Source organism: Hippocampus zosterae, chromosome 13 (genome assembly GCF_025434085.1).
Source record: "Hippocampus zosterae strain Florida chromosome 13, ASM2543408v3, whole genome shotgun sequence".
Lineage (NCBI taxonomy): Eukaryota > Metazoa > Chordata > Actinopteri > Syngnathiformes > Syngnathidae > Hippocampus > Hippocampus zosterae.
The window spans coordinates 21,303,411-21,329,230 of NC_067463.1; the positions used below are offsets into that span (position 1 = coordinate 21,303,411).

The 25,820-nt window shown below is 46.9% G+C and overlaps 1 protein-coding gene across 1 annotated transcript in view; it reads right to left on the reverse strand.

The window, feature by feature from the left end:
• Positions 1-755: 755 nt before the first annotated feature.
• Positions 756-25,820, reverse strand: part of mtnr1aa (melatonin receptor 1A a) — a 33,759-nt gene continuing 8,694 nt past the window's right edge. The window contains exon 2 of the mRNA XM_052083804.1: positions 756-3,304. Within this exon, the coding sequence (XP_051939764.1) occupies positions 2,424-3,304 (881 nt within the window). The 3' untranslated portion in view covers positions 756-2,423. The remainder of the gene's footprint in view (positions 3,305-25,820) is intronic.

Below are 25,820 nucleotides of genomic sequence, written 5' to 3' on the forward strand. Positions count from 1 at the left end.
AAGATCGGCTTAAAGTATTTCCTCCCATTTCAGAATTGGCTTGTGGCGTTTTAGGCTGCTTCCTTCCTTCTGCAACAAAACATGACAGTAATCGAGTGCAACAAAACGGGCCGACTCAAAATGTCTCGATCCTCACTATTTTCACTTAACATAAAAAAAAAAATGAACAAACAAACAAACCAAAAAAAATCTATATAGCAATATAGGTGACACGAGGCCACCCGGGCTTGCTTCCGCAGAAGCACGGGGGAAATAGGCGGTGTTTTCACTTCTCAGCCGGTGGAGCGTTCAAGTGCGTTTATAGATTAGTTCTCAAGCTATTTCCACCACTTGTAATGTGGTAATAATACGTAAAAATCACAGACCAAGTGAGGACACAGCAATATTATCAATTTGTGAAGCAATCAATCAAGAGGAAAAGGGGCTTGTCTCCCTTTGCAGTTTTCCACCCGAAATGTGGGTATTGCAAAAGCTGCGTAATGCGGTGTGGCTGCAAATTATTGGCGTTTTAATTTGTGTGTGTGTGTGTGTGGGTGGGGGTGGTGGGGGGGGGGGCACACCGCCTGAGGAAAATTTGGCTCTCCTCCCTACATTTGTGGAATCTCTGCGTTTTCTGCATCTGGTAATGTCTGCATAAAATTGTAACGTCCCGCATTGAAAACTGTTGAATCATTTTATAATATTCCACATTTTGGGATGTCAGCCCGAAACTGCCCATGAGCGAAGCCACACAACAAAAAAGCCACAGAGCGGCGTGAAATATATCTCGCTTTATTTTGCATATTATGAACAATTCCTGATATCCATGCATACAGTATAATGAGATCACAGGATGGCCTGGTTTCTAAAATATATGTTCCACATCATGAATGGGGGCGGGGGCCTTGTATCGCGGGGCGTAATAAGAATAAGACAGCACCTCATTAAGTGTTACACTGTCACAAATGAATTTATTCTTCAATGTTTTTGTCTTGGCGTGGAACCTGATGTATATAGATATATTCATATATACTGCATTACTAATATAGCTACATAGAAAATAAATATGATGATACCATCAGTGTAAACAAAATGTTGGACATATGTTGACCGGACTACATCTACAAAGCAAAAGGTGCCCGATAAGATCAAAAAAGGTGAACCCTGTTGTACCACCCGAGGCGGGGCATCAGAAGTTGCTTCTGATTAATAGCAATTGCTAGCGGACTTCTAGAAACTGCTATGATAGTGGACCACCTGGAGTTGCTACACCACCAGGAGTTTGTGCAGACTACTAATGGACTTCTAGTAGTTGCAAGCAGGCCACTGGAAGTTTCTAGAGGGCCACCCGGACCTTCCCCAACATCGAGAGTTGCTAGAAGATCACTAGGAATTGCTAGCAAACAACTACAAGTTGCGAGTGGACCGTCAGGAGTTTCTTGTGGACCGCCAGGAACTGCTTCAACACTCAGAGTTGCTAACAGACAACTAGAAGATATTAGTGATCACCAGTGGTGGCTAGTGCACCACCAGATCTTTCTACACCACCAAGAGTTGCTACAAGACCACGAGGAGTTGCTTGCAATCCACTTGCGGAGGAGCCGTTTCAACTCTCAGCGTTGCTAATAGCTAGCTGGATGATAGCAGTGATCCCCAGCAGTCACTAACGGACTAGCTTGAGTCGCAACAACATCAGGAGTTGCTAGCAGACTACGAGCAGACCACCAGGAGGTCCAAGAAACTACAATACAATGACAACGAGTGTGAACTCCTACTAAGAGTTGCTTGCGGACTACTAGCGGGCCGCGTAGACCACTGGGAGTTTCTAAAAAGATTACTAAGGCTTGCTAGTTGACCACGAGTAGTTACTAGATGACTTCCAACCACTCAGAGTTGCTCGGAATTTCAGAACTTGTCTACAGAGTATAGCGTACCGCTAGTGGTGCACCAGCGCTTACTGGCTGACTTCTAGAAATTGCTAGCAGACTACTGGCTGTCGTTCACAGGCTAATAGCAGATAGAAGGACCTAGCGCAATACCAGGAGTTGCTTGTGAACAAATCAAAGTTGATAGCGGACCACCAGGAGCTTCTACATGGCCAAGAAATAGTAGCGGACCCGCTAGAAGCTGCTAGCCGACGACTAGCCGCCACCCAGGTCCCAAAGCAGACCACCAGAAGTTACTAGCTGACGTCTCGGAGTTGCTGCCGGACTCCAAGTGTTGTTTGGAGACTACAAGCTGACCACTTGGGAGTTCCTGGCGGACCAGCAGAAAATTGGGTCCGGCAATCATCCAGCTTCAAAGCAAAGTGTCTGATAATAAGATAATATAATATGCACCGCTGTTGTAATGATTGTGGCGGTCAGATTAGCACCGTGTCACAGTCACTTGAGGCTTTTCCATTATTTCATATTTGGTTGTATTTTTTCTCATGTCCATTTTTTTCATACCGAATCCACCTTGACGCGGTTATTGTTTGTCGTAAGCGGCGAGGGCTTGCTCTTGAGCCTGTCGCCGCCAGCGCCGGCCTGGTCGTTGGAGCTGTCCTGGAAGAAAAGTCTGGCGGTGCAAAGCGACACCACAATGCGCTTGTACTCGCGGCGGAAGTTCTGGTTGAGCACGCCGTAAACGATGGCGTTAAGGCAGCTGTTGAAGTAGGCCATGAAGTAGCTGGCCACAAACAGCCACTCGGGTACCAGGGGCAGCGCCACCTCGGGCCGGATGGCCACCGCCAAGCCGATGAGGTTGAGGGGCGCCCAGCACACGGCGAAGAGCACGAAGACCACAAACATGGTGACAAAGTTGCGGACGTCGTGAGGCGTCAGCTTGGGCCGGTTGTCGGGTTTGACTCGGCGTCGTACCTGGATCACCAGGATCCAAATGCGCAGGTAGCAATAGGTGACGATCATGATGGGCAGGATGAAGTGGAAGAAGACCACGGCGATGGTGTACGCCGAGCTGGCCGACTGCTCGAAGGTGCACGAGTAGACGCGCGGGTCGTAGCGCAGCGAGCCCACGAACAAATTGGGCACGATGGCCACCACCGTCAGAGCCCAGATGAGCACCACGTAGCACAGCGAGTTCTTGTCGCTGTACAGCTTGTCGTACTTGAGGCTGTGGCAGATGTAGCAGTAGCGGTTGAGGGCAATGCCGGTGATGTTGAAGATGGAGCCGATGACGCTGACGCCCGTCAGGAAGCCGCTGACCTGGCAGTGGGCGTAGCCCAGGTTCCAGCCGTTGTGGAAGATGGAGGCCAGCACCAGCGGATACGGGTAGATGGCCACCACCAGGTCGGCCACCGCCAGGCTCACCACGAAGATGTTGCCTGTGCCGCACACGGATACAAAGCGCGGGTGAGCGACGGCTGTGCAATTCACACACTTTTTCCCCAGACACACTGTCCACAAAATAAGACTTGTTGAAAAAAATAAAATAAACGTGCTTCACAGTGCAGAGGTACCGGGTTCGATTCCGGCTCCGGCCTCCCTGTGTGGAGTTTGCATGTTATCCCCGGGCCTGCGTGGGTTTTCTCCGGGTGCTCCGGTTTCCTCCCATATTCCAAAAACATGCGTGGCAGGCCGATTGGACACTCCAAAATTGTCACTAGGTGTGAGTGTGAGCGCGATTGGTTGTTCGTTTCTGTGTGCCCTGCGATTGGCTGGCAACCGATTCGGGGTGTCCCCCGCCTACTGCCCGAAGACAGCTGGGATCGGCTCCAGCACCCCCCGCAACCCTAGTGAGGATCAAGCGGCTTGGAAGATGAATGAATGAATGAATATATATATATCACCCAGGCCAGCGTTATCTCCAGAGCGTCAGGAAAAAAAAAAGCACGATGCGAGCAGGCCATTTCATATTTCCTTCTTTTAATTTTGTTTGGATTAGTTTTGATATTAGTCTTTCATTTTTGCATCGTGTTTGTCAAGTGCAAGATTAAAAATAAAAAAAAAAGCCAGTCAATATTATGTAATTAAATCCACAAGAATTCCGAAATGACCTTTGGAACTTCTTTCTTCTCTGTAGACATTCAGCAGTACTGAAATAAATTTGTTTAAAATGAATCCTGGAAGCTCACGTGTGATATTAGCCGATAAAGATGAAAACGAAGGACGATTATTTTTTTTATTTTTTTATTTTTTTATTTTTGCCATTTCAGTTTGTTTTCGATTTTTCGTTTTTATTTTATTTTGGTCATGAAATGCATTCACCCCCCCCCCCCAATTTTTGTCGTGGTTAATGTTTTTTTTAATTTATTTTTTTACTTATAATAACACGCATACGCAATTGAAAGGTCTCGATCTGTCCGTTCACATATATTCGTATTGTCAACATGTCTGTCCATTCACATAAATGCATGTTCACATCAATCAGTCTAAGCATTCACACACACACACACACAAAACCAAGTTTTGGTCACGCGCAGAAGAATGTTCCAGTTCGGATGCTGACGCTTTGACAGCGACAGCATCAGTGCTGGAAGCGACTTACGCTGACTGTCCATGCGTCTGTCAGCAAGCCGGCAGCTAATCTGTGGTGACACACTAATAGCTAAGATCTCGATCTGCTTTCACGACCGGTCTTTTCCCGGGGGCGGGCCCGGCATCGAAACGCTACACTGGATTGTTGCAGTTCGCCAGCAGCCTTGACCTTGGCAAGGATACGAGCGGCTAGCGCTTTTAGCTTCAGCACGAGGCTAACCTCTAAAACCAAACCATTTATCTCACATTGTCATCAAGATTAATCTGCTTGTGTTTGATAAAAAAATGAAAATAAATATACTGTATGTCAGGAAGACCGTGAAAAAAAAGATCGCTTATTAAATAATATTGGAAGCTGCGGGGGAGGAATGACAAATCAACTTTTCAAATCGTTCAGAAAATGTGTTCAAGCTAGCTTGTTTGCTAGCGCACGCAAAGTGTCCGTTCACGCTCCAAAAGAATGACAACATTAAGGCTCGTCACTCGCATCCCCGTATGAACCGTGGTCTACCGATCCCCCATGTGAAAGATTGAAATGAGGCGCTTTTGTTTTTTTGCTCTGTCGAGCACGTGAGACAACAGCGGGCAGCAACGCGGTGGCCTTTCAAAAAATTTTTTTTCTCCGTTCTCTCCGGGATTTACTGAGTCACACGAAGGCTGCTGTCACCCCCACCCCCTCAAACCCTCCCCGATGAGCCGACGGCCTCCAACATAGCTTGACCGTCGCCGAGAAATATCCGCACCGATAAGCGACAACGACGCTGTCCATATTTATTCGGCTAACGTGTAGCTTTGCTCATGTTCAAGCCATTTCTATAGTTTCTAATCAATTTCCGGAGGGATTTCCGCTAACATTTCATTGGCATTTGAAGAGCCAATTCCATGGATTGTTTTTCCAACTTTGAAAAAGTGCAAAAATCCCGCAAGCCCGTGAGCGTAGCTAATGCCATGAGCGTAGCTAATGCCATGAACATCTTCGCCTGCGTGCGTTCTTGTGACTCGGGTCCATCTATTTGCGACAGCGGCATTCATGGAAATCCAAGAATCAGAGACACACAGAGGACATTGTCCAAGACGTGCACAAAAATATCCCGAATGATCAACTCCGACGTCACCTAACTCAGCAAACTTCATGTGGCGTTGTCATTTAGGCTGCCTTTCCTTTAAAAAAGAAAATATAATAAATATCCCAAGGTCGATGAAGGACAAAGTTGTTGCTGTCGGGGTGGAACATGGTTTCTTTTCCAAAGTTATTTCAAATGGTGTCCAACATGGGGCCCCAAAATCACCAAACCTCAGTTGAGGTACTTCTTGTGGACATAGAAAGCTGTTGTCTACAAAGCTCATAGTAAAAAAAATGGCAACATTTGGATTCAGATATGCACAAACTTCAGTTGAATAGTTAAAAATAAATCCCCCCCCCAAAAAAATACCCAAAGACACCAAATCAGTTTTTAGCAACTTCCCGATCCTCCAAATCTCAACTCAGCTACTTCCCAAGAGCACAATGCGGTACATACCCTTATAAAAAATATCCTGGTAAATATTCTATTTATTGATTGATTTATTTCGAATGGAACAACCACTCCCCACCCCCCCAAAAAATAAATAAAAAATAAAAAATCACAATAAATTTCGATTTGGCACAAACCTGATCCTCCAAAATACCCGGTCGTGTATTTCCCCGAACGAGAGAAGAAAATAGTTGATTATTATGATAATTTATTATGAAAAAAGCATAATAAATTGATGGAACACTCTGCCAAAAGCTGTCAAATCTGTCTGTGGCTACTTGACGCTGCAAAACATCCCCACAAAATTTCTGCGCATCATCAGAAATCGTGGCTATTATCGATGTCGAGCGCACGTCACGTGAAGCAGTGCCCAAATGTGCTTTTGGACTTGGCTCAGGAGTTCTTTCAAAAGCAAAACATCTCCAGCCACCTGTCAAATCTCTGTTGGGCCATTTCCTCAGCCTCCAAATCCCAGCTCAGGCACTCCCCCCCCCCCCCAAGGACAAAAGGACACAGTTGGTGTTGTTGGAAAGCTCACACTGCAAAATGCACTCGGCAAACTTTTGAGAGCTTTACCGCAACCTTCATTTCATCGTCTCCAACAAAACCCCCTAAAGGTTTGTCCAATCCATGTTCAGCTACTTCCTGATGCCCAAAACCGCAGTCCGGGTTCTCCCTAACGGGCAAAAAAAAGAAAGATCCTCACAAGCGCATTCGGTTCTTGACCAAATTTCCTTTTCAAAGTGAATTTTACCCCACAAAAGGGCCAAATTTGAATATTTGCTCATCTTGAAAACCAAAGTTTGGGTTCAGGTGAGGTACACAGAAGAACATCCGGAAGACGCTCCCTTGTAAAACAGAAATGCGGCCCAAAACCTGCCAAAAATGTGCAGGATTCCTTTTCTGATCCACAAAAACGGCGCAGGTCCTGTCCTCACGTCAGCACGTACCTCGGATGAAATTGAGTTGCGCAACCTAAGCCAACAAATGCACGTTGAACCACTTCCCCCGTTCCCCAGTCGAGGCGCCTCCCAAGGCCATGGCAGGACTGTCAGCGTCGAAACAGAACCAACCCCCCCACCAAAAAAAAAAAACAGCCAAACCATCTGCTGTCAAAATCCCTGTTTGGCCACTTCCCAATTTTTCAAAATCCCATCCTGAGCACTTCCCAAAGTCATCGCCGGACGTGACCGCTACCGTCTCAAAATCTCGCATCTCAAAGTCTGCGGCAAATCTTCCGTTTGATGACTGCCGACATTTTTTTCAGAGTGACTCCCAAAACGGAACAATGGCCCCCACCAAAAACCATCGCTTGCCACTGTCCGAAATTCCACTTTGCAAGGACACGCCGGCTATTGTTGGAACTGCCCACACCTCTGGAATCGGAGAAGTATTTGCTCCATCCGTGCGCGGGGGTTTTATTTACCTTGGTCAGCTACTCTGCGGCCCCGCTGTCATTATGACCTCCCCCCCCCCAAGGAGACCAACGCCAGCCAAGAGACTAATTGGACATTAGCTCCGAACGAAGCGTAAGCCAAAAACGGCATTTTAAGCTTAATCCCGACCGCTTTCGTTTCATTAGCGGTCGATCTGCACAGCTGAGGGGGGGGGGGGGTCGGGGATGGGGGGGGGGATAAATAAAGTTCACACTCGGCTGAGTTTATCGTGTTGAGAAAGTGTATGAGACGGCCACCTCGGCGCGTCTCCGCGGGGATGTTGTTTCGAACGCCGCCGAGCTGTCTCCTTCCGCTGGACCGCGCCTCATCATAACATCGTTAGGCGGGGGGGGGGCGCTCGCCGCCGGGAGTCGTGCGGTTTTGTCCGCCGCGGTGACTCGCCGGCGTTCGCATCCGGAGCATCCCGAGTTCAACTTTTGGCTGCTCGTTTTTCGACTTGATTTCTGACGTAGCTTTGAATGCATACGCATACACGCTTGGAACGCAATTGAATGGATTTGGAAACGAAGAGCAGCTTGACGAGGTTGATATGACGCGACCGTCTGGGATGGGGGTGGGGGTGGGGGGAAGGTGTCGACCGGATTCAGGGCGAGGCCTTGAGTCATTCCAACGCAATTTGACAAGAACATCCGTCGGATTAGAGTGGCTTGCAACTTCAGATGGGGGGTGGGGGGGGACGGCGATTGAGGAAAGCAGCCGTCGTCATTGTCGTCGAGCGGAGGCGAGACTTTTACAAAGCAGGCATTTAATTGTGTTTTTAAAATACCGTACTTCTTTATAAATAGCTGCTGAGAAAATGTCTTGACTCATTGACCCAAAGTAAGGCTGAGCAAATGTACGGCTCGAAACCAGGGGCGTCAAACTCATTTTTGTCGCGGGCCACATTTTAGTTACCGATTCCCTTGGCGGGCCGTTAGGACTGAAATCAAATTTAGTTACTGTAATGAGGGGTTTGGTTCCAAGAAAATGCTTACATTATGTCTCTTATTTATTACATATGCAAATTTGAAATTATGGAAGAGATTTTAGCAAGTATCAAGTTGACGTGCTTGATCTGATTCCGCGGGCCACATCAAATGACGTGGCGGGCCGGATCTGGCCCCCGGGCCTCGAGTTTGACACCAGTGCTCTAAAACGTCACTTTTGAGTGACTTGATTGTCTTCTTGCTTGAAAATGTATCCTCACAAGGGTCGTTGGGGCTGCTGGAGCCTATGCCAGCCGTCTTCGAAGCAGTAGGCGGGGGACACCCTGAACCGGTCGCCGGCCGATCTCGGGGCACACAGAGACCAACAACCATCCGCGCTCACACTCATGCTGAGAGACAATTTATATCGTTTAATCAGCCTGCCATGTTTTTGGAATGTGGGAGGAAACCGGAGTACCCGGAGAAAACCCACACAGGCACGGGGAGAACTTTTTGTTGCGGTTAATGTGTTATTTTTTTGTCAATTATAATAACCTCGGTCTCGACAAGCATATGCAAGTGAAAGGTCCCTATCTGTCCGTTCACATAAATTCGTATTGAAACCGAAAATTTGAAATCAAATTTGGTCATGAGGTCGAGTCGCTCCAAATATCTCTCGCAGCCCAGATACTTTGATTGCACCAAAAAACAGCAACAGAGGAACTTTTCGGATCCTGCCAGAAATACACTTCACGACGTACGTTCCGCCGCACTTATGATTGGATTTGAGGGATATTGTCTTTTCACGAATGAAGCCAGTCTTCATCTCCTGGCCTACCTGATCGAATCTCTTTACAGAAGCCACAAAGCGCCTACGCGCCCGCACGGGCTGGAACGTCAAGCGCCTTCATAATCAAAGACGTCTGTCCGTCACCGGCTGTATTACTCTTTTGGGAGATGCACGTAAAGAGATGTGGATTTTAGGTATAAGCCGCAACGTTCCACATGCCGCCTGACTGAAATGGCCCCACGAGATCGGGAAATCCCGATCACGGCGACGGAAATGGATGCGGTTTAGGAGGGATGACGGTCACATGTTTTGAAAATTCACGGCCCACACGAGGCGAAGAGCCAGCGCGGGTGCCGGCGTCAGCAAAAGAAGCCGAGCGCTGCCATATTAGCGACAGTTTGACAGAGCCGCACGTCAGCAGAAAAGCCTTTCGTGGCGCTCCCCTTCAGACGGGGAATTGCCACGTCGATGTTGTCCTACTTAAGCAAAAAGGACAAAAAGGATGCCTGGCGGACTTTTGCGCTCGCTACGGCGGAAGATGACTCGCGTGACCGGGGAAACAGCTGGAGATGACTGGAGAATGTTTGCAGCCACGGTTTCGCATGCTTCGGCCCAGCCGAAGGGGCGGGGGGGGGGGGGGGGGGTTCCGTCCGGTGTCCCACTCGCAGTGACCTTCTGCTCACTGAGACAATAGCGCCATGCTAAAGACAAAAAATACGGCGACCTACCGACGGCTACAGATGAATACGATTGAAGATGCACTTTTTCCAAGCACCAAATTGATCTGATCGTATCGATGAAACAGAGCCGTGACTAATGAGGATTTTACTTGTTAGTCATTGATTATTCTGTCTTATCTGGCTTATTTTGCCGGTGAATCATCGTTTCAAATCGGCGGTGCAAAAACTGCACGAATTATGACTCCGTTACACCTTTGGTCTGTAACCGCTGGCAAAATGTCGATGAGTGTTTTCCAAAGTAAAAGCAGATAAAGCACATATCTTATTTAGAAAAAAAAATCAATATTCTTTAAAAGAATATGACAATATTAATTGAAAGGTTGAATAAAATAAAAAGGGGTGTGTTTGGGAGATCAATTATCATTTTTTAATTTTTATTTATTTTTTGTACAACCTGTTCGGCCGGTGCTTGTCGACACACTGAAAGCGTGGAATCAGATTGACAACATGACATGGGACAAGTTTGTCCGGGGGCTGGGGGGGGGGGGGGGGGGCTTCCTCTACGAGACGTGACTGGACCTGTCAGGCTGTCAGACCACCGGCTGTCGGGGTCCGGCTGAAATCCGGCGTGGCACCACCGGTGGTGGTTTGTCATCTCGGCGGCCTCGCCGGGGAGAGCGAAAGGTACTTTGGAAGATTTGCCCGCAATTACCCACGACTTGCAGCTACGCCAAGGTTAGCGCACTGAATGAAAATTGAAATGGAAGAAAACAATTTGTTCGCAAAAAAAATAAATAAAACCATAACTTTTTTTTGTATTTTGTAAAAGTTTATTAATATTAATTGACAAAAAAATGGTCATTTTCGCTGGAATTAGTTTTGGAGTTTTTGACCGTTTAGTTAAAAAAAATGCATAACTTAAAAAAAAGAAGAAAAAAAAAGAAAAAGAAAATACATAACTTTTTTTTGTATTTTGTAAAAGTTTATTAATATTAATTGACAAAAAAATGGTCATTTTCGCTGGAATTAGTTTTGGAGTTTTTGACCGTTTAGTTAAAAAAAAAAATACATAACTAAAAAAAAAAAAAAAAGAAAAACACATAACTTTTTTTTTTCAACTAAACAGTCAAAAACTCCAAAACTAATTCCAGCAAAAATGACCATTTTTTTTGGTCAATTAATATTAATAAACAGTTCAATTTTAACGCATTTATTCTAGCTTACTAAATAATACTTCAGACTAAAACTAATCAAATCTAAACTGAAACGAACCATTTGAGAGAAAAAATCAAAACGAAATCAAAAGTAGCTACAATGAAAAATCCAAAAGTCGGATTATCCTGAGCTACGCTTCGATCCGTCCAAGAAATTAAGCAAACTTTCCTGGGGCAGGAATTCCGGGCCTTCACCAGGGGCTTGGAGCTCCCGAATGAGACTTGTTTTCCTACCCAACATTAAGGATTCGGGGTTGCAGCTGGTCAGGGTTGGATTGCGACGAGTGTCAGTCATGGTCATTGAAGAGTCATCGCAGCTCAAGTGCGGAACCGAAAACCCGTATTTCTCACTTTTAGTGAAGAGGAGCTTCTATTCTTACCAAATAATTGTATTTTTATCCGAGTAATCGCCGGGATTTGGTCGTGACAGTCACAGACCACCCCCTCACCGCTTCAGTGGATCCAGACAGAACGTGCCACATTGTTAGTCGTCGGAATCAAAGAAAAACACCTCAATCTTTGCTCGCTGCCAAATGCAAAGCTGAGATTTTCTTCTGTCACTTGTGGGATGTTTTGACGGGGGCCTCGGTTTGAAAGGCGGCGGCAAAGTAAACGGAACGGGGAAAAGACGCCTGCCCCGGGGGAGACCTGTTTGAAGGCGAAGCCTCGGGCGACGGCACCCGCCACATCCCCGGCCTGTCAACCTCCTCTCACTGTACCCCCGCGGGCTGTTAGCTTATGGATATGGAAACTCGGAGTGTTCAAACCAAATTCATTCGGAAATGTGAAACGCAAGTCACACCGTGGAAATGTATATATTATATATATACATTCATTCAACTTCCGAGCCGCTTGATCCTCACTCGGGCTGGAGCCTATTCCCAGCTGTCTTCGGGCAGTAGGCGGGGGACACCCTGAATCGGTTGCCAGCCAATCGCAGGGCACACAGAAACGAACAACCAGTCGCACTCACACTCACACCTAGGGACAATTTAGAGCGTCCAATCAGCCTGCCACGCATGTTTTTGGAATGTGGGAGGAAACCGGAGCACCCGGAGAAAAGCCACGCGGGCCCCGGGAGAACATGCAAACTTCACACAAAATGGTATGGATACTTGCCCATCCCTAATTATTCATTCATTCATCTTTCGAGCCGCTTGATCCTCACTAGGGTCGCGGGGGGTGCTGGAGCCTATCCCAGCTGTCTTCGGGCAGTAGGCGGGGGACACCCTGAATCGGTTGCCAGCCAATCGCAGGGCACACAGAAACGAACAACCATTCGCACTCACACTCACACCGAGGGACAATTTAGAGCGTCCAATCAGCCTGCCATGCATGTTTTTGGAATGTGGGAGGAAACCGGAGCACCCGGAGAAAACCCACGCAGGCCCGGGAGAACATGCAAACTCCACACAGGGAGGCCGGAGCTGGAATCGAACCCGGTACCTCTGCACTGTGAAGCCGACGTGCTAACCACTGGACTACCGGGCCGCCCTATATATATATATATTATATATATATATATATATTTTTTTAAATAAAAAAGGGACACCCGTCACTTTTCCGTTGCTGGCAGAAGATCTCTCTTTTCGTAAACGTACTTGAGAAAAGAGCAAGGCGGAACCGGTTGCTCACTCCCTAATTACTACCCAGCGGCGCCTCGAGATTTAAGTTTAATTTGCTCCAATCATCTTTCCCCAAAGATCTCTGGATATCTTGATAAACTTGTACGTCGGCTCACTCAAGGGGACTCGAGGTCATTCCCTCATCAGTGAAATGAAAACGAATGACGCAATCTGCCGGTGTCACGATAAATGTATTTTCTCTCAACCACATGAGAGAGAGGAGCCGCTGCGGGTGCCCGCGCCTCCATCCAAAGAAGAGTTAACATAAAACTTCTGTGCCTTTCTGTGACTCCTCCAATCTCTCTGTGTGTCTCCGTTGCGAACCGAGTCCAGCCAGAGACGATACCATTTCTTTCAAAATTGCGCAAGACCGATTTTGAGTGTTCCAAAAACAAATTGACGGCGTAGAGAAACAATCAAAAAGCCCTCAAGAAGCAACAGTAGAGCGCAAGGCAAAAAAAAATTAAATGTGAAAAATGGCCACATTGCGCTTCGAATGCGTAACATGAGTGAGGGCGACTTGAGGGGGGAAAAAAAAACACCCAAATTGCCAAACATGATGAACGGAATTGAGGATTTTGGCCCCCGCGGTGAGTTGCAGAGAGCAGAATAAGGCACGGCGACACACAATGCAGAAAAAAATTATCTGCTGAAAACAGACTTTTCATGCTCGTCCTCACCCCGGCTGGCCCGACGGAAAACATTTCATTGCCGTTTTGCACACCGTCTCGCTATTTGACGGCCAGGTCGGAGCGTGGCCTGTCTTGAAAGGCCGAGGCCTGGCGGGGGAGGGGAAGGGGGAGGGGCTTAGGGGCTGACCCAGTTATAGGAGCTCACTCTGCCGTTGACCAATGATTCGGCCTTTCAAGACACCCAAGGACACTTTACAATAACATCCTGAGTGATTATCCAGTTGTGTGCGAGGGGTGATTTTCACTCCCCCGATTTGCTCAGACAACAAACGGGGCCAAAAATTCTGAGACGTAAGATTCCGTCAATATTTAGAAATCGCAAATCCAATACGTGTGCGATGAGGCGATTCTTAACCTCTTTGGGACATTTTTTTTTCACGTTTGTTTTACAAATCTGGGCATTCGATCCAAGGTAAGCATTTTGTTACGGCTGCAGCGGTAGTGAAAGCGCTATATAAATAAAGCTGTATTGTATTGTATTTCGTTTAGTGTCGCTCCATCTAGTGGATTCATAATGCAACTGCAACCACCACTGTGGCTTCTATTTTAATTGGGTCCGCACCAATATATGAAAACTGATTCAAAATATGCTATTCATTGACGGTGCCGCGCCTTATACTCCGGAAAATACGCCTTATACGCCTTATAGTGCGGAAAATACGGTACTGATTCACCACCAAGAGAGTGCAGCCAAATGTATTTTTATTTTTTCGTTCTTTGTGTGGCGCGCCTAACTAACTCGCAATCGTGCCGAGTCACCGCCGATATGGACAAAGGTGAGTACTACGTCGCGCTCAGTGCAGAAAAAGAATACAGATGACTCGGGGAAGAAAAGAAAAATGGAATCAAGTGAAGGCTTTGTGGTCCTGTGACAACTGCTGCTTAATGAATGGAAAAAGAAAATCAGCCCGAGGGGAGCGTTTCTCCAACTGTTACATAAACAGCATGTTGTACAAGACACAGTTTGAGAAATATCATGCACAGATGCTTTACTTGAGCGCCCCCCGTGATCTTTTGCTGATTACAAGTGCTGCTAACCAGCCGGCCAACAGCCCCCCGAGTTGACCGACTGTGATTTGAACAACACCTTTTCCTCATCTTCTTAAATTTCCCACAAAATCCAGACGTCGGTTAAGAAAAAAAAAAAAAACTCACCAAGCTCAGAGATGCAATACAAGACAATGTGGCAGCGGTCACTTGCTCCTGCTTTTGTGAGACACGTTCACAAAAAAAAAAAAAAGTAGGCTGGATATTTTTTTTTAATGCAAGCCATAAATCATCAAGAGAAAAAGAGAAATGCAGAAAAGAGTTCAGTCAAAAAAAAAAAATAAAACTAAATAAATAACTAAATCTAATCCTAAATCCTCTGCCTTGGGTTACACGATAACATATGATTCAAGAAACATATTTTTTTCTCACTACCATAATGTCTTGGGGATGATTCTTGTCAAAAATAATCAATGCGGACACAATCCAGCCGCATCGCGCCAGTGACTCTGCGACTGCCGCCGTTTCTCGTAACCCCGTAACCTTGAGCGGTGCACCAATGCCCCCGGTGGCGACGCCACGCCGCAATCATTAATTAAGTGTGTGAATGAAATGGACGTTGTTGAACAGCTTGGAGTTCATTGACGATAGAAAGAAGAAGAACACTCCGCTAATGAAGCCAGTTTTCATTTTTACCCTTTACGACTACCCAATCAGCCATATCTGAGAGATCTCATTTATATTCTCGAATCTCAAAAAAAAATAAAAATAATGCACACACACACACACACAATGAACGACTGTCTTGGACTCCCATTTTGCAATTAGCGAGCAGTTTGATCCCGTCAGAAGATTGGAAGCATCCCATTTATGTCATTCGGGTCCCAGGATGGCAAGAGTCTAATGAGGAGCAACTGGCGCTCATTACAGAACGAGCACACGCATACTCGTTGGGCTTCAAGGTTACGGAGGTTAATGCGCAGCGAAAGCGAGCCTACGACTCATTTTTGGAACGCAGGGCTGCCAAATGGAGAAGTGCCTGTAAAAGGAAGGTGCGAGTCCCAACACGGGAGCCCCCGGGACATGAAATTTAGCCCCTTTTAAGTCGTGGGAATGAACCGAACCTGACCAGGGGGCGTCGAAAACCACAGCCTTCAGTTTGAGAGCGTTAGCAACATTAGCATTACAAGAAGGCAGCCATTCTAACTTGGACGTTCGGTATGGTGAATGAATGAATACATGAATACAAATGAATACAGGCCTCAAAAACCACTGGGGTCAGTTAGCAAATAAAGAAGGGAAACAGTCAGGAAAGAGTAAAAACAGACCAGAGATCTTGAAAACCACAAGTGTCTGTCAGCGAACATTAGCAACATTAGCCTAACTGGAAGGTGAGCTTCATCGCATGAAATGTTAAGTGGGGGGAATGAACAGAAGCTCACTTCGAAGCCTCTAAAGCAGGCATGTCCAAAGTCTGGCCCGCGGGCCAAATCTGGCCCGCGGTCGAATTTCATCCGGCCCTCGGCCCCCGTCATAAAATCAGTGCCGTCTGGCCCGCAGGTTGGGCGCAATGGAACACGTGTTGCATTGACTGAGGTCTTGTAGACTGGTGAGTGATGTTTCATAGAGTACTGCTTCCCTCTAGTGGCTAAATGAGTAATAGCATTCACTAAATGAGTAATAGCATTTAGACGCTAGAGGGCATCACTCACGAGTTAACAAGACATCACTCCGTGTTTATATTGACCGATATGTCATATTTCAAATTCCTGTTTCAAATGAACCAAAAGAAATTCTTAAGATTGTTGAAATGAAAATAAAAATGGAAATGTGAAACAGACTGGCTTACTAAAATTTGTTGAACAATATTGTTGTTCAATGTAAAGAATGTCAGCCAAGGTCGGCCCCCCGACATTTTACCACATAAAATCTGGCCCCCTTGGCAAAAAGTTTGGACACCCCTGCTCTAAAGTCAACGGGTTTTTGTTAGCCACCAGTAGCGACGTTCGCATTGCTAGCAGCAACAAGTCTCTGGAGCTCATTCAACATTGGGATGTATGAAATTGAATGTGACTCACCGTTGAAGCTGGCCATTTAAGAGTCGCAAAAATCCAACGAAAATGCCACTCTTTGCGTTATGTTCGGCTGGTATTTATTTAGTGTGCAGCTCATGCGCGACCACATCCCGTAATTGTCACCAAAAGGATTTCCTCGAGGATGGGACAACTAGGGCAACATTTATGTGAATGTAAGAAAAATCAATCAAGTGCGATCTTGTCCGATTAGAATTTTAGGTCTGATGGGCCAACTGGGACCACTTCAAGAGCAAACAATCAATGTGATAAGGTTCAGTATGCGACTGATAAACAAGACCAAAGTACACTTGGAGCCAACAGGGGCCCTTTGCCTTCATCAAATTTAATTTTATTTTTTATTGTGCGACTGAGCATCAGCCACACGTCATAATATCCACCGTGTTGTTTAAAAAATGAACATTGTGAACCGACTGGGTCGCCTTGAATGCGGCGTGTTCAGCTCATGGGGCCGGGACCCCCGCACCGCTGGCGCAGCTGATGCCCGGCACGTGTTGTTTGTTTTGCCCCACTTTTCTGGTGTGACAGATGTTGGCAACTTGGCCGCTGCGCGTTGTAGGTGAAATGTTTGTGAGCGCTCGTAGCAAAACATGAATCAGGCCTTTTTTTTCCCCCTTGCCATCTGTCTCTCACTCCCTCAAAATATGTCAAGTTTGATGACGCATGTCGAGAATGAACAGGATTCATTGTAGATGAGTGCATGTATCCCCTCTTTATTTAGTCCAGGGTCTGAACCAAACTGTGACAAAAGGACAAGAAGAAGCCGGGTGAGGGAATTTCTGGCAAGTGTTGGCAATGTCCTACATGTGACAGCAATCTCCTAAATTTGTCTTATAGGATGTCTTGACTGTGGGGGACAGTGGGGGTGGTTGTCACAAAAGTGAATCTGGTCAGAAAGGCTGTGAAGATGTGAAGATAAACGCGGCATGTGCTGGAAGATTTCTGACAAGTATTGGCAATGTCCTATATGTGATAGCAATCTCCTGAATTCGTCTTATAGGATGTCTTGACAGTGGGGGTGGTTGTCACAAAAGCGAATGTGGTCAGAAAGGATGTGAAGATAAACGCGGCATGTGCTGGAAGATTTCTGGCAAGTATTGGCAATGTCCTACATGTGACAGCAATCTCCTGAATTCATCTTATAGGATGTCTTGACAGTGGGGGTGGTTGTCACAAAAGCGAATGTGGTCAGAAAGGATGTGAAGATAAACGCGGCATGTGCTGGAAGATTTCTGGCAAGTGTTGGCAATGTCCTACATGTGGTAGCAATCTCCTGAATTCATCTTACAGGATGTCTTGACTGTGGGGTTAGCTGTCACAAAAGGGAACCTGGTCAGAAAGGCTGTGAAGATGTGAAGATAAACGCGGCATGTGCTGGAAGATTTCTGGCAAGTGTTGGCAATGTCCTACATGTGACAGCAATCTCCTGAATTCGTCTTACAGGATGTCTTGACTGTGGGGTTAGCTGTCACAAAAGGGAACCTAGTCAGAAAGGCTGTGAAGATAAACGCGGCATGTGCTGGAAGATTTCTGGCAAGTATTGGCATTGTCCTACATGTGATAGCAATCTCCTGAATTCGTCTTATAGGATGTCTTGACAGTGGGGGTGGTTGTCACAATAGCGAATCTGGTCAGAAAGGATGTGAAGATAAACGCGGCATGTGCTGGAAGATTTCTGGCAAGTATTGGCAATGTCCTACATGTGACAGCAATCTCCTCAATTCGTCTTATAGGATGTCTTGACAGTGGGGGTGGTTGTCACAAAAGCGAATCTGGTCAGAAAGGCTGTGAAGATGTGAAGATAAACGCGGCATGTGCTGGAAGATTTCTGGCAAGTGTTGGCAATGTCCTACATGTGACAGCAATCTCCTGAATTCGTCTTATAGGATTTCTGGCAAGTATTGGCGAGATTTCTGGCAAGTATTGGCAAGTATTGGCAATGTCCTACATGTGACAGCTCCTGAATTCATCTTATAGGATTTCTGGCAAGTATTGGCAAGATTTCTGGCAAGTATTGGCAAGTATTGGCAATGTCCTACATGTGACAGCAATCTCCTGAATTTGTCTTATAGGATGTCTTGACAGTGGGGGTGGTTGTCACAAAAGCGAATCTGGTAAGAAAGGATGTGAAGATAAACGCGGCATGTGCTGGAAGATTTCTGGCAAGTATTGGCAATGTCCTACATGTGACAGCAATCTCCTGAGTTCATCTTACAGGATGTCTTGACTGTGGGGTTAGCTATCACAAAAGGGAACCTGGTCAGAAAGGCTGTGAAGATGTGAAGATAAACGTGACATGAGCCGGAAGATTTCTGGCAAGTATTGGCTGTGGCCTATGCAACACCATAACCCGACCAAAGAGGCGCCGTATTGTCGCGACTCGACTCAATTTAGCTCACCAAAGGCCCATCCCAAGCCTTCGCTAAATTTTAACAAAGCCGTAATGCGGAATCGCTGGCTGTGCATGGCATGTGCTAACAAGCTCCTATATACTCCATATCTGTCTTTATTTCCCAAGATAAAACTTCCTGACCCGCACGCATCTGAGTGATCGTGGCACTAATTCTCACTCGAGTACATGCTATAAGCTAAAGAGTCGCATCATCGGCCACCCATCCCCCCCGCCCTCAAAAAACGGCGGCCTATATGTCGATGTGATGTTAAAATGGAGGTCAAGCGGTGTGTAGGTCTACCGTGTGCCGCTTTTGACCTCAAGTGATTGGGAAAGGGCTCAGCATATAATCTTCTTACGCTATAGTTAGGATACGGCGGACTTAAATGCTTTTTACTCTGTTTTCAGGGCATACATACTGTAGCGTCGCAAAGGCCCCCAACATGATGAGGCGCATGTTATTGCGGCGCTTATCGTGGGCTTAATCTCACATTATTTGTCAGCGGGAGCGTCGGCTTTGGACGCGCTCTCTAATTTCCTATTTTGGGGCGGTAACTGCTACGGCTCAAAGTCGGGGGGGGAAGGAACGGCTGACGATGTCTTATGCGTTCGTAATCCTTTTATTGAGGGAAAAAAAATGTTAGAATCAGCTGCATCATGCCTTTGTTATGTTAATCTAACAAGATCAAACGTGTGACGCACATCGCAAAAGTGCATCGCGTGTCAACGCAACAGCTGGCAGACAGACGTCAATCTCCCGGGCGCTCGCAGACAATCTGCGTCTAGCCTAAAACGATGTTAATATCCGTCGGCCGCGACGGCCAACTGCTGCTCGGCGGACTCGCACGCCGCCGCTACGCTCCAAGGGCGCTTTTGTTGGCTTTAATTGGAGTCTATGGCATTTGAAGTTGTTCCGCAACCGGTCGCAAATGATGTCGGCCGAAAACGGCAATTGAAATCTTGACGTAGTTGCTCGGTCAACATTTTATAAGTAAACTATAGTCTTCAATTAACCTTGATACAGACTTTTGGAGAAGGTGGGAGGCTTCGTTACTGACAGCCGAAGGGTTTGGGGACACTTGTGGCACCTCGGAGTGCCTTCAACCAATAATGGTATTCGGACTACCGTATTTTCCGCACTATAAGGCGCTTCGGAGTATAAGGCGCATTTTCAATGAATGGCCCATTTTAAAACGGTTTTCATAGATATCACGCAGCGCATTATAAGGCGCATAGAATAGAAGCGACAATAGCGGCTGCGATTGCGTTATGCATCCACAAGATGGAGCTATGCTAAAGGCAATACAATACAGCTTTTATTAATATTCGCGACTGCTGCAGCTGTAAGAAAATGCTTTACAGAACATTTAAAATACTACGTCCGAGAAATCAGAATATTCATCCATGTGTCCAGGGCCCATCAGATTATAAGTCGGCTTTTCAGGTAATTGAATGCATTACAGTGCGGAAAATATCTTAAGCATTATTGACTTGAAACGTGTTTTTTGAGCTTTCCTTACTCGGGCTTGACCGATCAATTGGCCAGACTATTTAATGGACGGACATTAGCTCATTTATAATCGGCAGAAATTGGACGATTTCTTTATTTTATTTTTATTATTTTTCCCCGAATTGTTTTTGTTGGTTTATTTGGGTGTTTTTTGTTGTTGTTTTTTTTACAGATTTAAGGGTTTGACAAAAGTAATGACCAGAAGGAAGAAGGGACCAAAACAAATGTTCTTTGCTGACTTCTATATTTTTTTAATTAATAGGCATATTACTCAATTATTGGAATTTTAATCTGACACATAACAGAATCCCCCCCACACCCCAACAAAATAAAATAAACTTGTGCCCTGATCCTTGCATATGTCCCGTCTTTCTCGTCGCTGCAGCCTTTGTCCTGAGATTGTAGCAACTTCAGCGACATGTCATTTAGCACTTCAGGAAATGAAATTCTTGGTAATCATATCCCAAAGCCCCCCCTCCCCCCCCCCCCCCCCCCCACACACACACAAGGTTGAGAAGCGTAAACCCATTTAAGATCCAATTCCCTATGCAAAGAATCAGCGAGGGTTCATTGGTTGACTAATTGAATTCATTTTCAGAACGTGCCGGGTAATTTTTGCTTTCACAACAAATTGAGGCACAGCCAGACATTGTTCACACTCAGCGGGGGGGGGGAGCTCTTCACATCCGTGATCGTAGTGCACCGCTTCCTCGAGGTAAGTCACTAAAAAATGCAACAGCGGATGAGGAGATTTAGGGAAAGTTCTGGATATTTTGCAAACAGTTGCGTCTTGATTTCATCGGAAATAATCACATGGAGCAATTTAACGTGCACAATAAACAGTAAGACAAATCGGTAATAAAGACGGTAGAAAGCCCCAAACAGTAAAATCAAGAACAAATCTTAAGTCAGGCTGAGTCGAACGCCAACGAATACAAGTGAGTTTTTGAGGAGGGTTTTGAAGATGGCCAGCGAGGAGGCTTGCCGAATGTTCAGTGCGAGGTCATTCCAGAGAGAGGGACCAGCAACAGAAAAGGCTCGATCCCCTCTGAGCCTCAGTTTAGTTCTTGGTACCTCTAACAAAGACTGGTCCACAGACCTGAGACGCCGGGCAGGTGTGTAGGGGCGGATGAGCTCAGAGAGGTAAGGTGGCGCGAGATCATTCAGAGATTTGAAAACAAAGAGGACGATCTTGAAAATAATTCTAAAATGAATGGGGAGCCAGTGAAGTGACCGCCTGACTTTTTTTGTTTAAATGTCAGCTAATTCCGATGCCGTGCGAGCCAGGCCCAGGCCAGAGACGCTCACTCCGCCTGGCTAACTGGAGCTCCATTCATGGGAATGGCATCAAATGACGTTCACGTGTCGACCAGAATAATCGTCATTACACACCGTTCCGATTCGCCACGCCCTCTTCTCGGGCCGGCTGACAACTGCACTCCAACTTACTGCAGCGCTATGTGACAAACGAGGTCATGTTGCAATCTTAGCCACACCGGACTGGATGGACGGATGGAAAAGAAAAGTCACACTATCACACAATAACGTAAGTTGAGGGGTTCGTAGTTTTGGAATGGATGGCATCCATTCATTCATTCATTCATCTTCCGAGCCGCTTGATCCTCACTAGGGTCGCGGGGGGTGCTGGAGCCTATCCCAGCTGTCTTCGGGCAGTAGGCGGGGGACACCCTGAATCGGTTGCCAGCCAATCGCAGGGCACACAGAAACGAACGACCATTCGCGCTCACACTCACACCTAGGGACAATTTAGAGTGTTCAATCAGCCTGCCATGCATGTTTTTGGAATGTGGGAGGAAACCGGAGCACCCGGAGAAAACCCACGCAGGCCCGGGGAGAACATGCAAACTCCACACAGGGAGGCCGGAGCTGGAATCGAACCCGGTACCTCTGCACTGTGAAGCCGACGTGCTAACCACTGGACTACCGGGCCGCCCTGGATGGCATCCGCAAGTCCCAAAACGAGAACACGCCTCTTTCCGGCAACGAAAACACTTCAGCCAATCAGACGCAAGCAACGCAATTATGAAACTGAATATAATTTAGGTAAACGTAACATAAAAATGCTCAAATATAAATAATTCAACACAAGATTACAATAACATTAAGTAAGACGCTTCAAACTCTCGCACTATAAATATGTTTGTTTTTTTAATTCAATTAATTTTAATTAATTAATTAATTTAATTTTTAATTTACTCTTGTGATACGATCGGATGATTAATTTTATTTTTTTGGACCATGAAATGTTTTTCGGCAAAAGTTGTAATCCGCGTGAACTGGGTTAAAAAGGTAAACAAACATCAATCGCGGATTTGGGCTACGACTGCAGACCGACACGCTCGCGACGGTCTGCTAATAGCTACAAAATAAGTCGAAAACGAGTGACGGGCTTTAAACGAGTAAAAACTTTAATCTCTCACTGAAAACGAACGCCATTATTTTTCGTGTAGAATGAACAGTTTTAAAAGCACATTTTGCCAGCGCTGTGAAATGACATCACAAGTAGCCCAGCCGACGATCAATCGAGGCTTAGCTAGCGAACTTCGCACGTGCCGCGATTGGTTGTTAGCACGTCAGTCGGGCAGCAAAATGTTTTGAATGGTAGGTTTTTGTTTTTTGGTCACTCAAAATGTAAACAACAACATCCACTCGTGTCCATATTTTTCCGGAAAATGTAGCGTTGTCGCGTCTACACGCTAACTAGTAGCCATGTGGAAGTATTGTGTCGACCATTCTACGGCCGGCAAAAGCGACTGCATATTTTTCCCCATGAGCGCGCGGCTTTAACGGTTATGCAATGTGACGCATTCACAGCTGGAAGCCGCTGAAGAGCGCACGCACTCTTCTTTTCTCCACTGCCGGCCCGCCGAGTTGCCGGCGATTGACTAAGTGCTTCGTTCAAGGGCACCTTGGGAAAATAACGTACCGGGTGGCGTTGCCCGTTTGCTGGAAGGGGCGTGGGGGAAGTGGAGGGGCCGGGGGATTCAAACCGGCGGCCTTCTCGCCACGTCCCGAGGCTAGCTTGCTAGCGGCCCTTCCGCGCGCACGCGATGGCGTCGTTAGCTAGCGCTCGGCGGTATGCATGCGTGATGCAGAATTCCCCTTGGATGAGCATCGGCTTCTTACTTGATCTCACTGCCCCTGAGCAATCGGCAACGTGCGTCACGCCGAGCTCCCGTCAAGCAGAAACAACTTTACACTGTAGAGTATTGTAAATGCATAAAAATAGCACAGCGGACAGGGATGGTGGAGGGTGGGGGTGTGGGGAGGGGGGGGGGGGGGTGTTAGGAGTTAAGTGTCTGTTCACGCTTTTATGTATGCTTTTAAAATGTGATTTAAAAAAAAAAAGATTTGAGTGAAAGACAATGAGACTAATGGCTAAAAAAAGTTGATGGGGTGGGGGCGGGGTTTGGGGGGGTTGGCTACATTGAAGAGGCTGTTGTCACAACAGGACTGCAAACGACCGCAAGCAAAATACAAAATATTAAAAAACAAATTTAAACATTCTTGAAATCATCATCAGCCACTTATCAGAAAATAGAATCCTCCAAGACACTTTCAATGAGCTCGCACCCTAAAATCTGGCGGGTGTGTCGCCTCACCAAAAAGTCTCAAGAAAGCCACACCCGAAAAAAAACCGGGAAGACAGTCGGCCAGTTTGGTCGGAAACGGCCGTCTCGCCCCTTGTGAAAGGCAAAATTCTCACAAGTCGACTCAAACATGATGACCGATTGTCATCATGGGGGGGTCGGGGGTGGTGGGGGGGGGGGGGGTTGGAACAGCGTGATGCAAACAGACAGCGTGTCATGTAATATGAAGCCGGCGAGGTCAAAAGGGAAAAGGAAGGCGGCAGGCTGGGGAAAAAAAAAAATAAGAGAAGGGGCGGCGGGGTGAAACTCTCAGTATGAATGTAAAAGCGTAAAAAGATAAAAGCAGGGGGAAAAGTGAGGCGTTTTCTCACTGCCGATATCTGGAGGGGGGGGGGGGGCGCAGCGCATCCCGCGTAATATGGCGGCGGGTGCGCAAAGCATATCTTAAAAAGGGATTACCGCGGGCACGCGGTGTGTACAGATAATCCTGAAAATATGAGAAAAATCATGAAATGGTCCGAGAGCTGAGAGGAGCGTTTGCTTTGCCTGCCGAGTCGACCTAAAAAATAAAATAAAAAAAAGAAAAGAAAATTAAAAACGGGAGACGGGGGGGGGCGGGGGGTAGACGGGGGGCAACGTGTTCGGGATTCTGTGCTGTCAGACGGTGAAAAGCCAGCAGTGACGTCACAGTCTATTCCTCAGCATTCAAGTGTGATGCTGCGACACCCCCCCCCCCCGACCCCCCCCCCAAAAGAAAATCATTGCCTATGGTGAACATCTTCTTTCCTGCGATTTACGGCAACACCAGAGCGCAACTCGCTTTCAACTCACCCAAGGAACACAAATGCATGACTCACTGGGACAAGTCAGCTTTTGTTTCCTCACTTTAGCTCACGTCTCAATTTTTTTTTTGTCTTGCAGGCTCAAGGCATCGCGTTTATTTAGCCAAAATGTGTGCTTTGGCATGTGCTATTCTTTTCCATTTTAATGCGTTTCCAATATACGTCTATTTACTTTTCATTCGGGCTGGACGATTCATGGAATTTGGCATCGCAAATCTATCAATCCATCCATCAATTTTCCGATCCACTTTATCCTCATGAGGGTCCCCGGGGGGGGGGGGGGGGGGGGTTGCTGGAGCCTATCCCAGCCGTCTTCGGGGAAGTCGGCGGGGGAAACCGGCCTGAACCGGTTGCCGATCGACCATCCGCGCTCACACCGCAGGGACGATTTTAGATTGTTCAATCGGACCGGAGTACCCGGAGAAAAGCCACTCAGGCACAGGGGAGAAAAATGCAAACTCCACATAGTTAGGGAATTGAACCCTGCACTTTTGCACAGTGAGGTGGCCGCACAAACCACTGGGCCACCGGGCCGCCCCCTCGCGATCTGGTTAGAAGGCCATCCATCCATCCATTTTCTGAACCGCTTAATCCTCACGAGGGTCGCGGGGGGTGCTGGAGCCTATCCCAGCTGTCTCCGGGCAGTAGGCGGGGGACACCCTGAATCGGTTGCCAGCCAATCGCAGGGCACACAGAGACGAACAACCATCCACGCTCACAATCACACCAAGGGACAATTTAGAGTGTTCAATCAGCCTGCCACGCATGTTTTTGGAATGTGGGAGGAAACCGGAGCACCCGGAGAAAACCCACGCAGGCCCGGGGAGAACATGCAAACTCCACACAGGGAGGCCGGAGCTGGAATCGAACCCGGTACCTCTGCACTGTGAAGCCGACGTGCTAACCACTGGGCTACTGGGCCGCCTGGTTAGAAGGCAATTTTGAAATTGTTGGAATTTGATTGATTGTTTATGCCCCCCCCATCTGCAAAATCTGCTCCTGGGCTCAAAAGTTGGGAAACGCCGGACATGATATCCGATCGGCTGTCTCT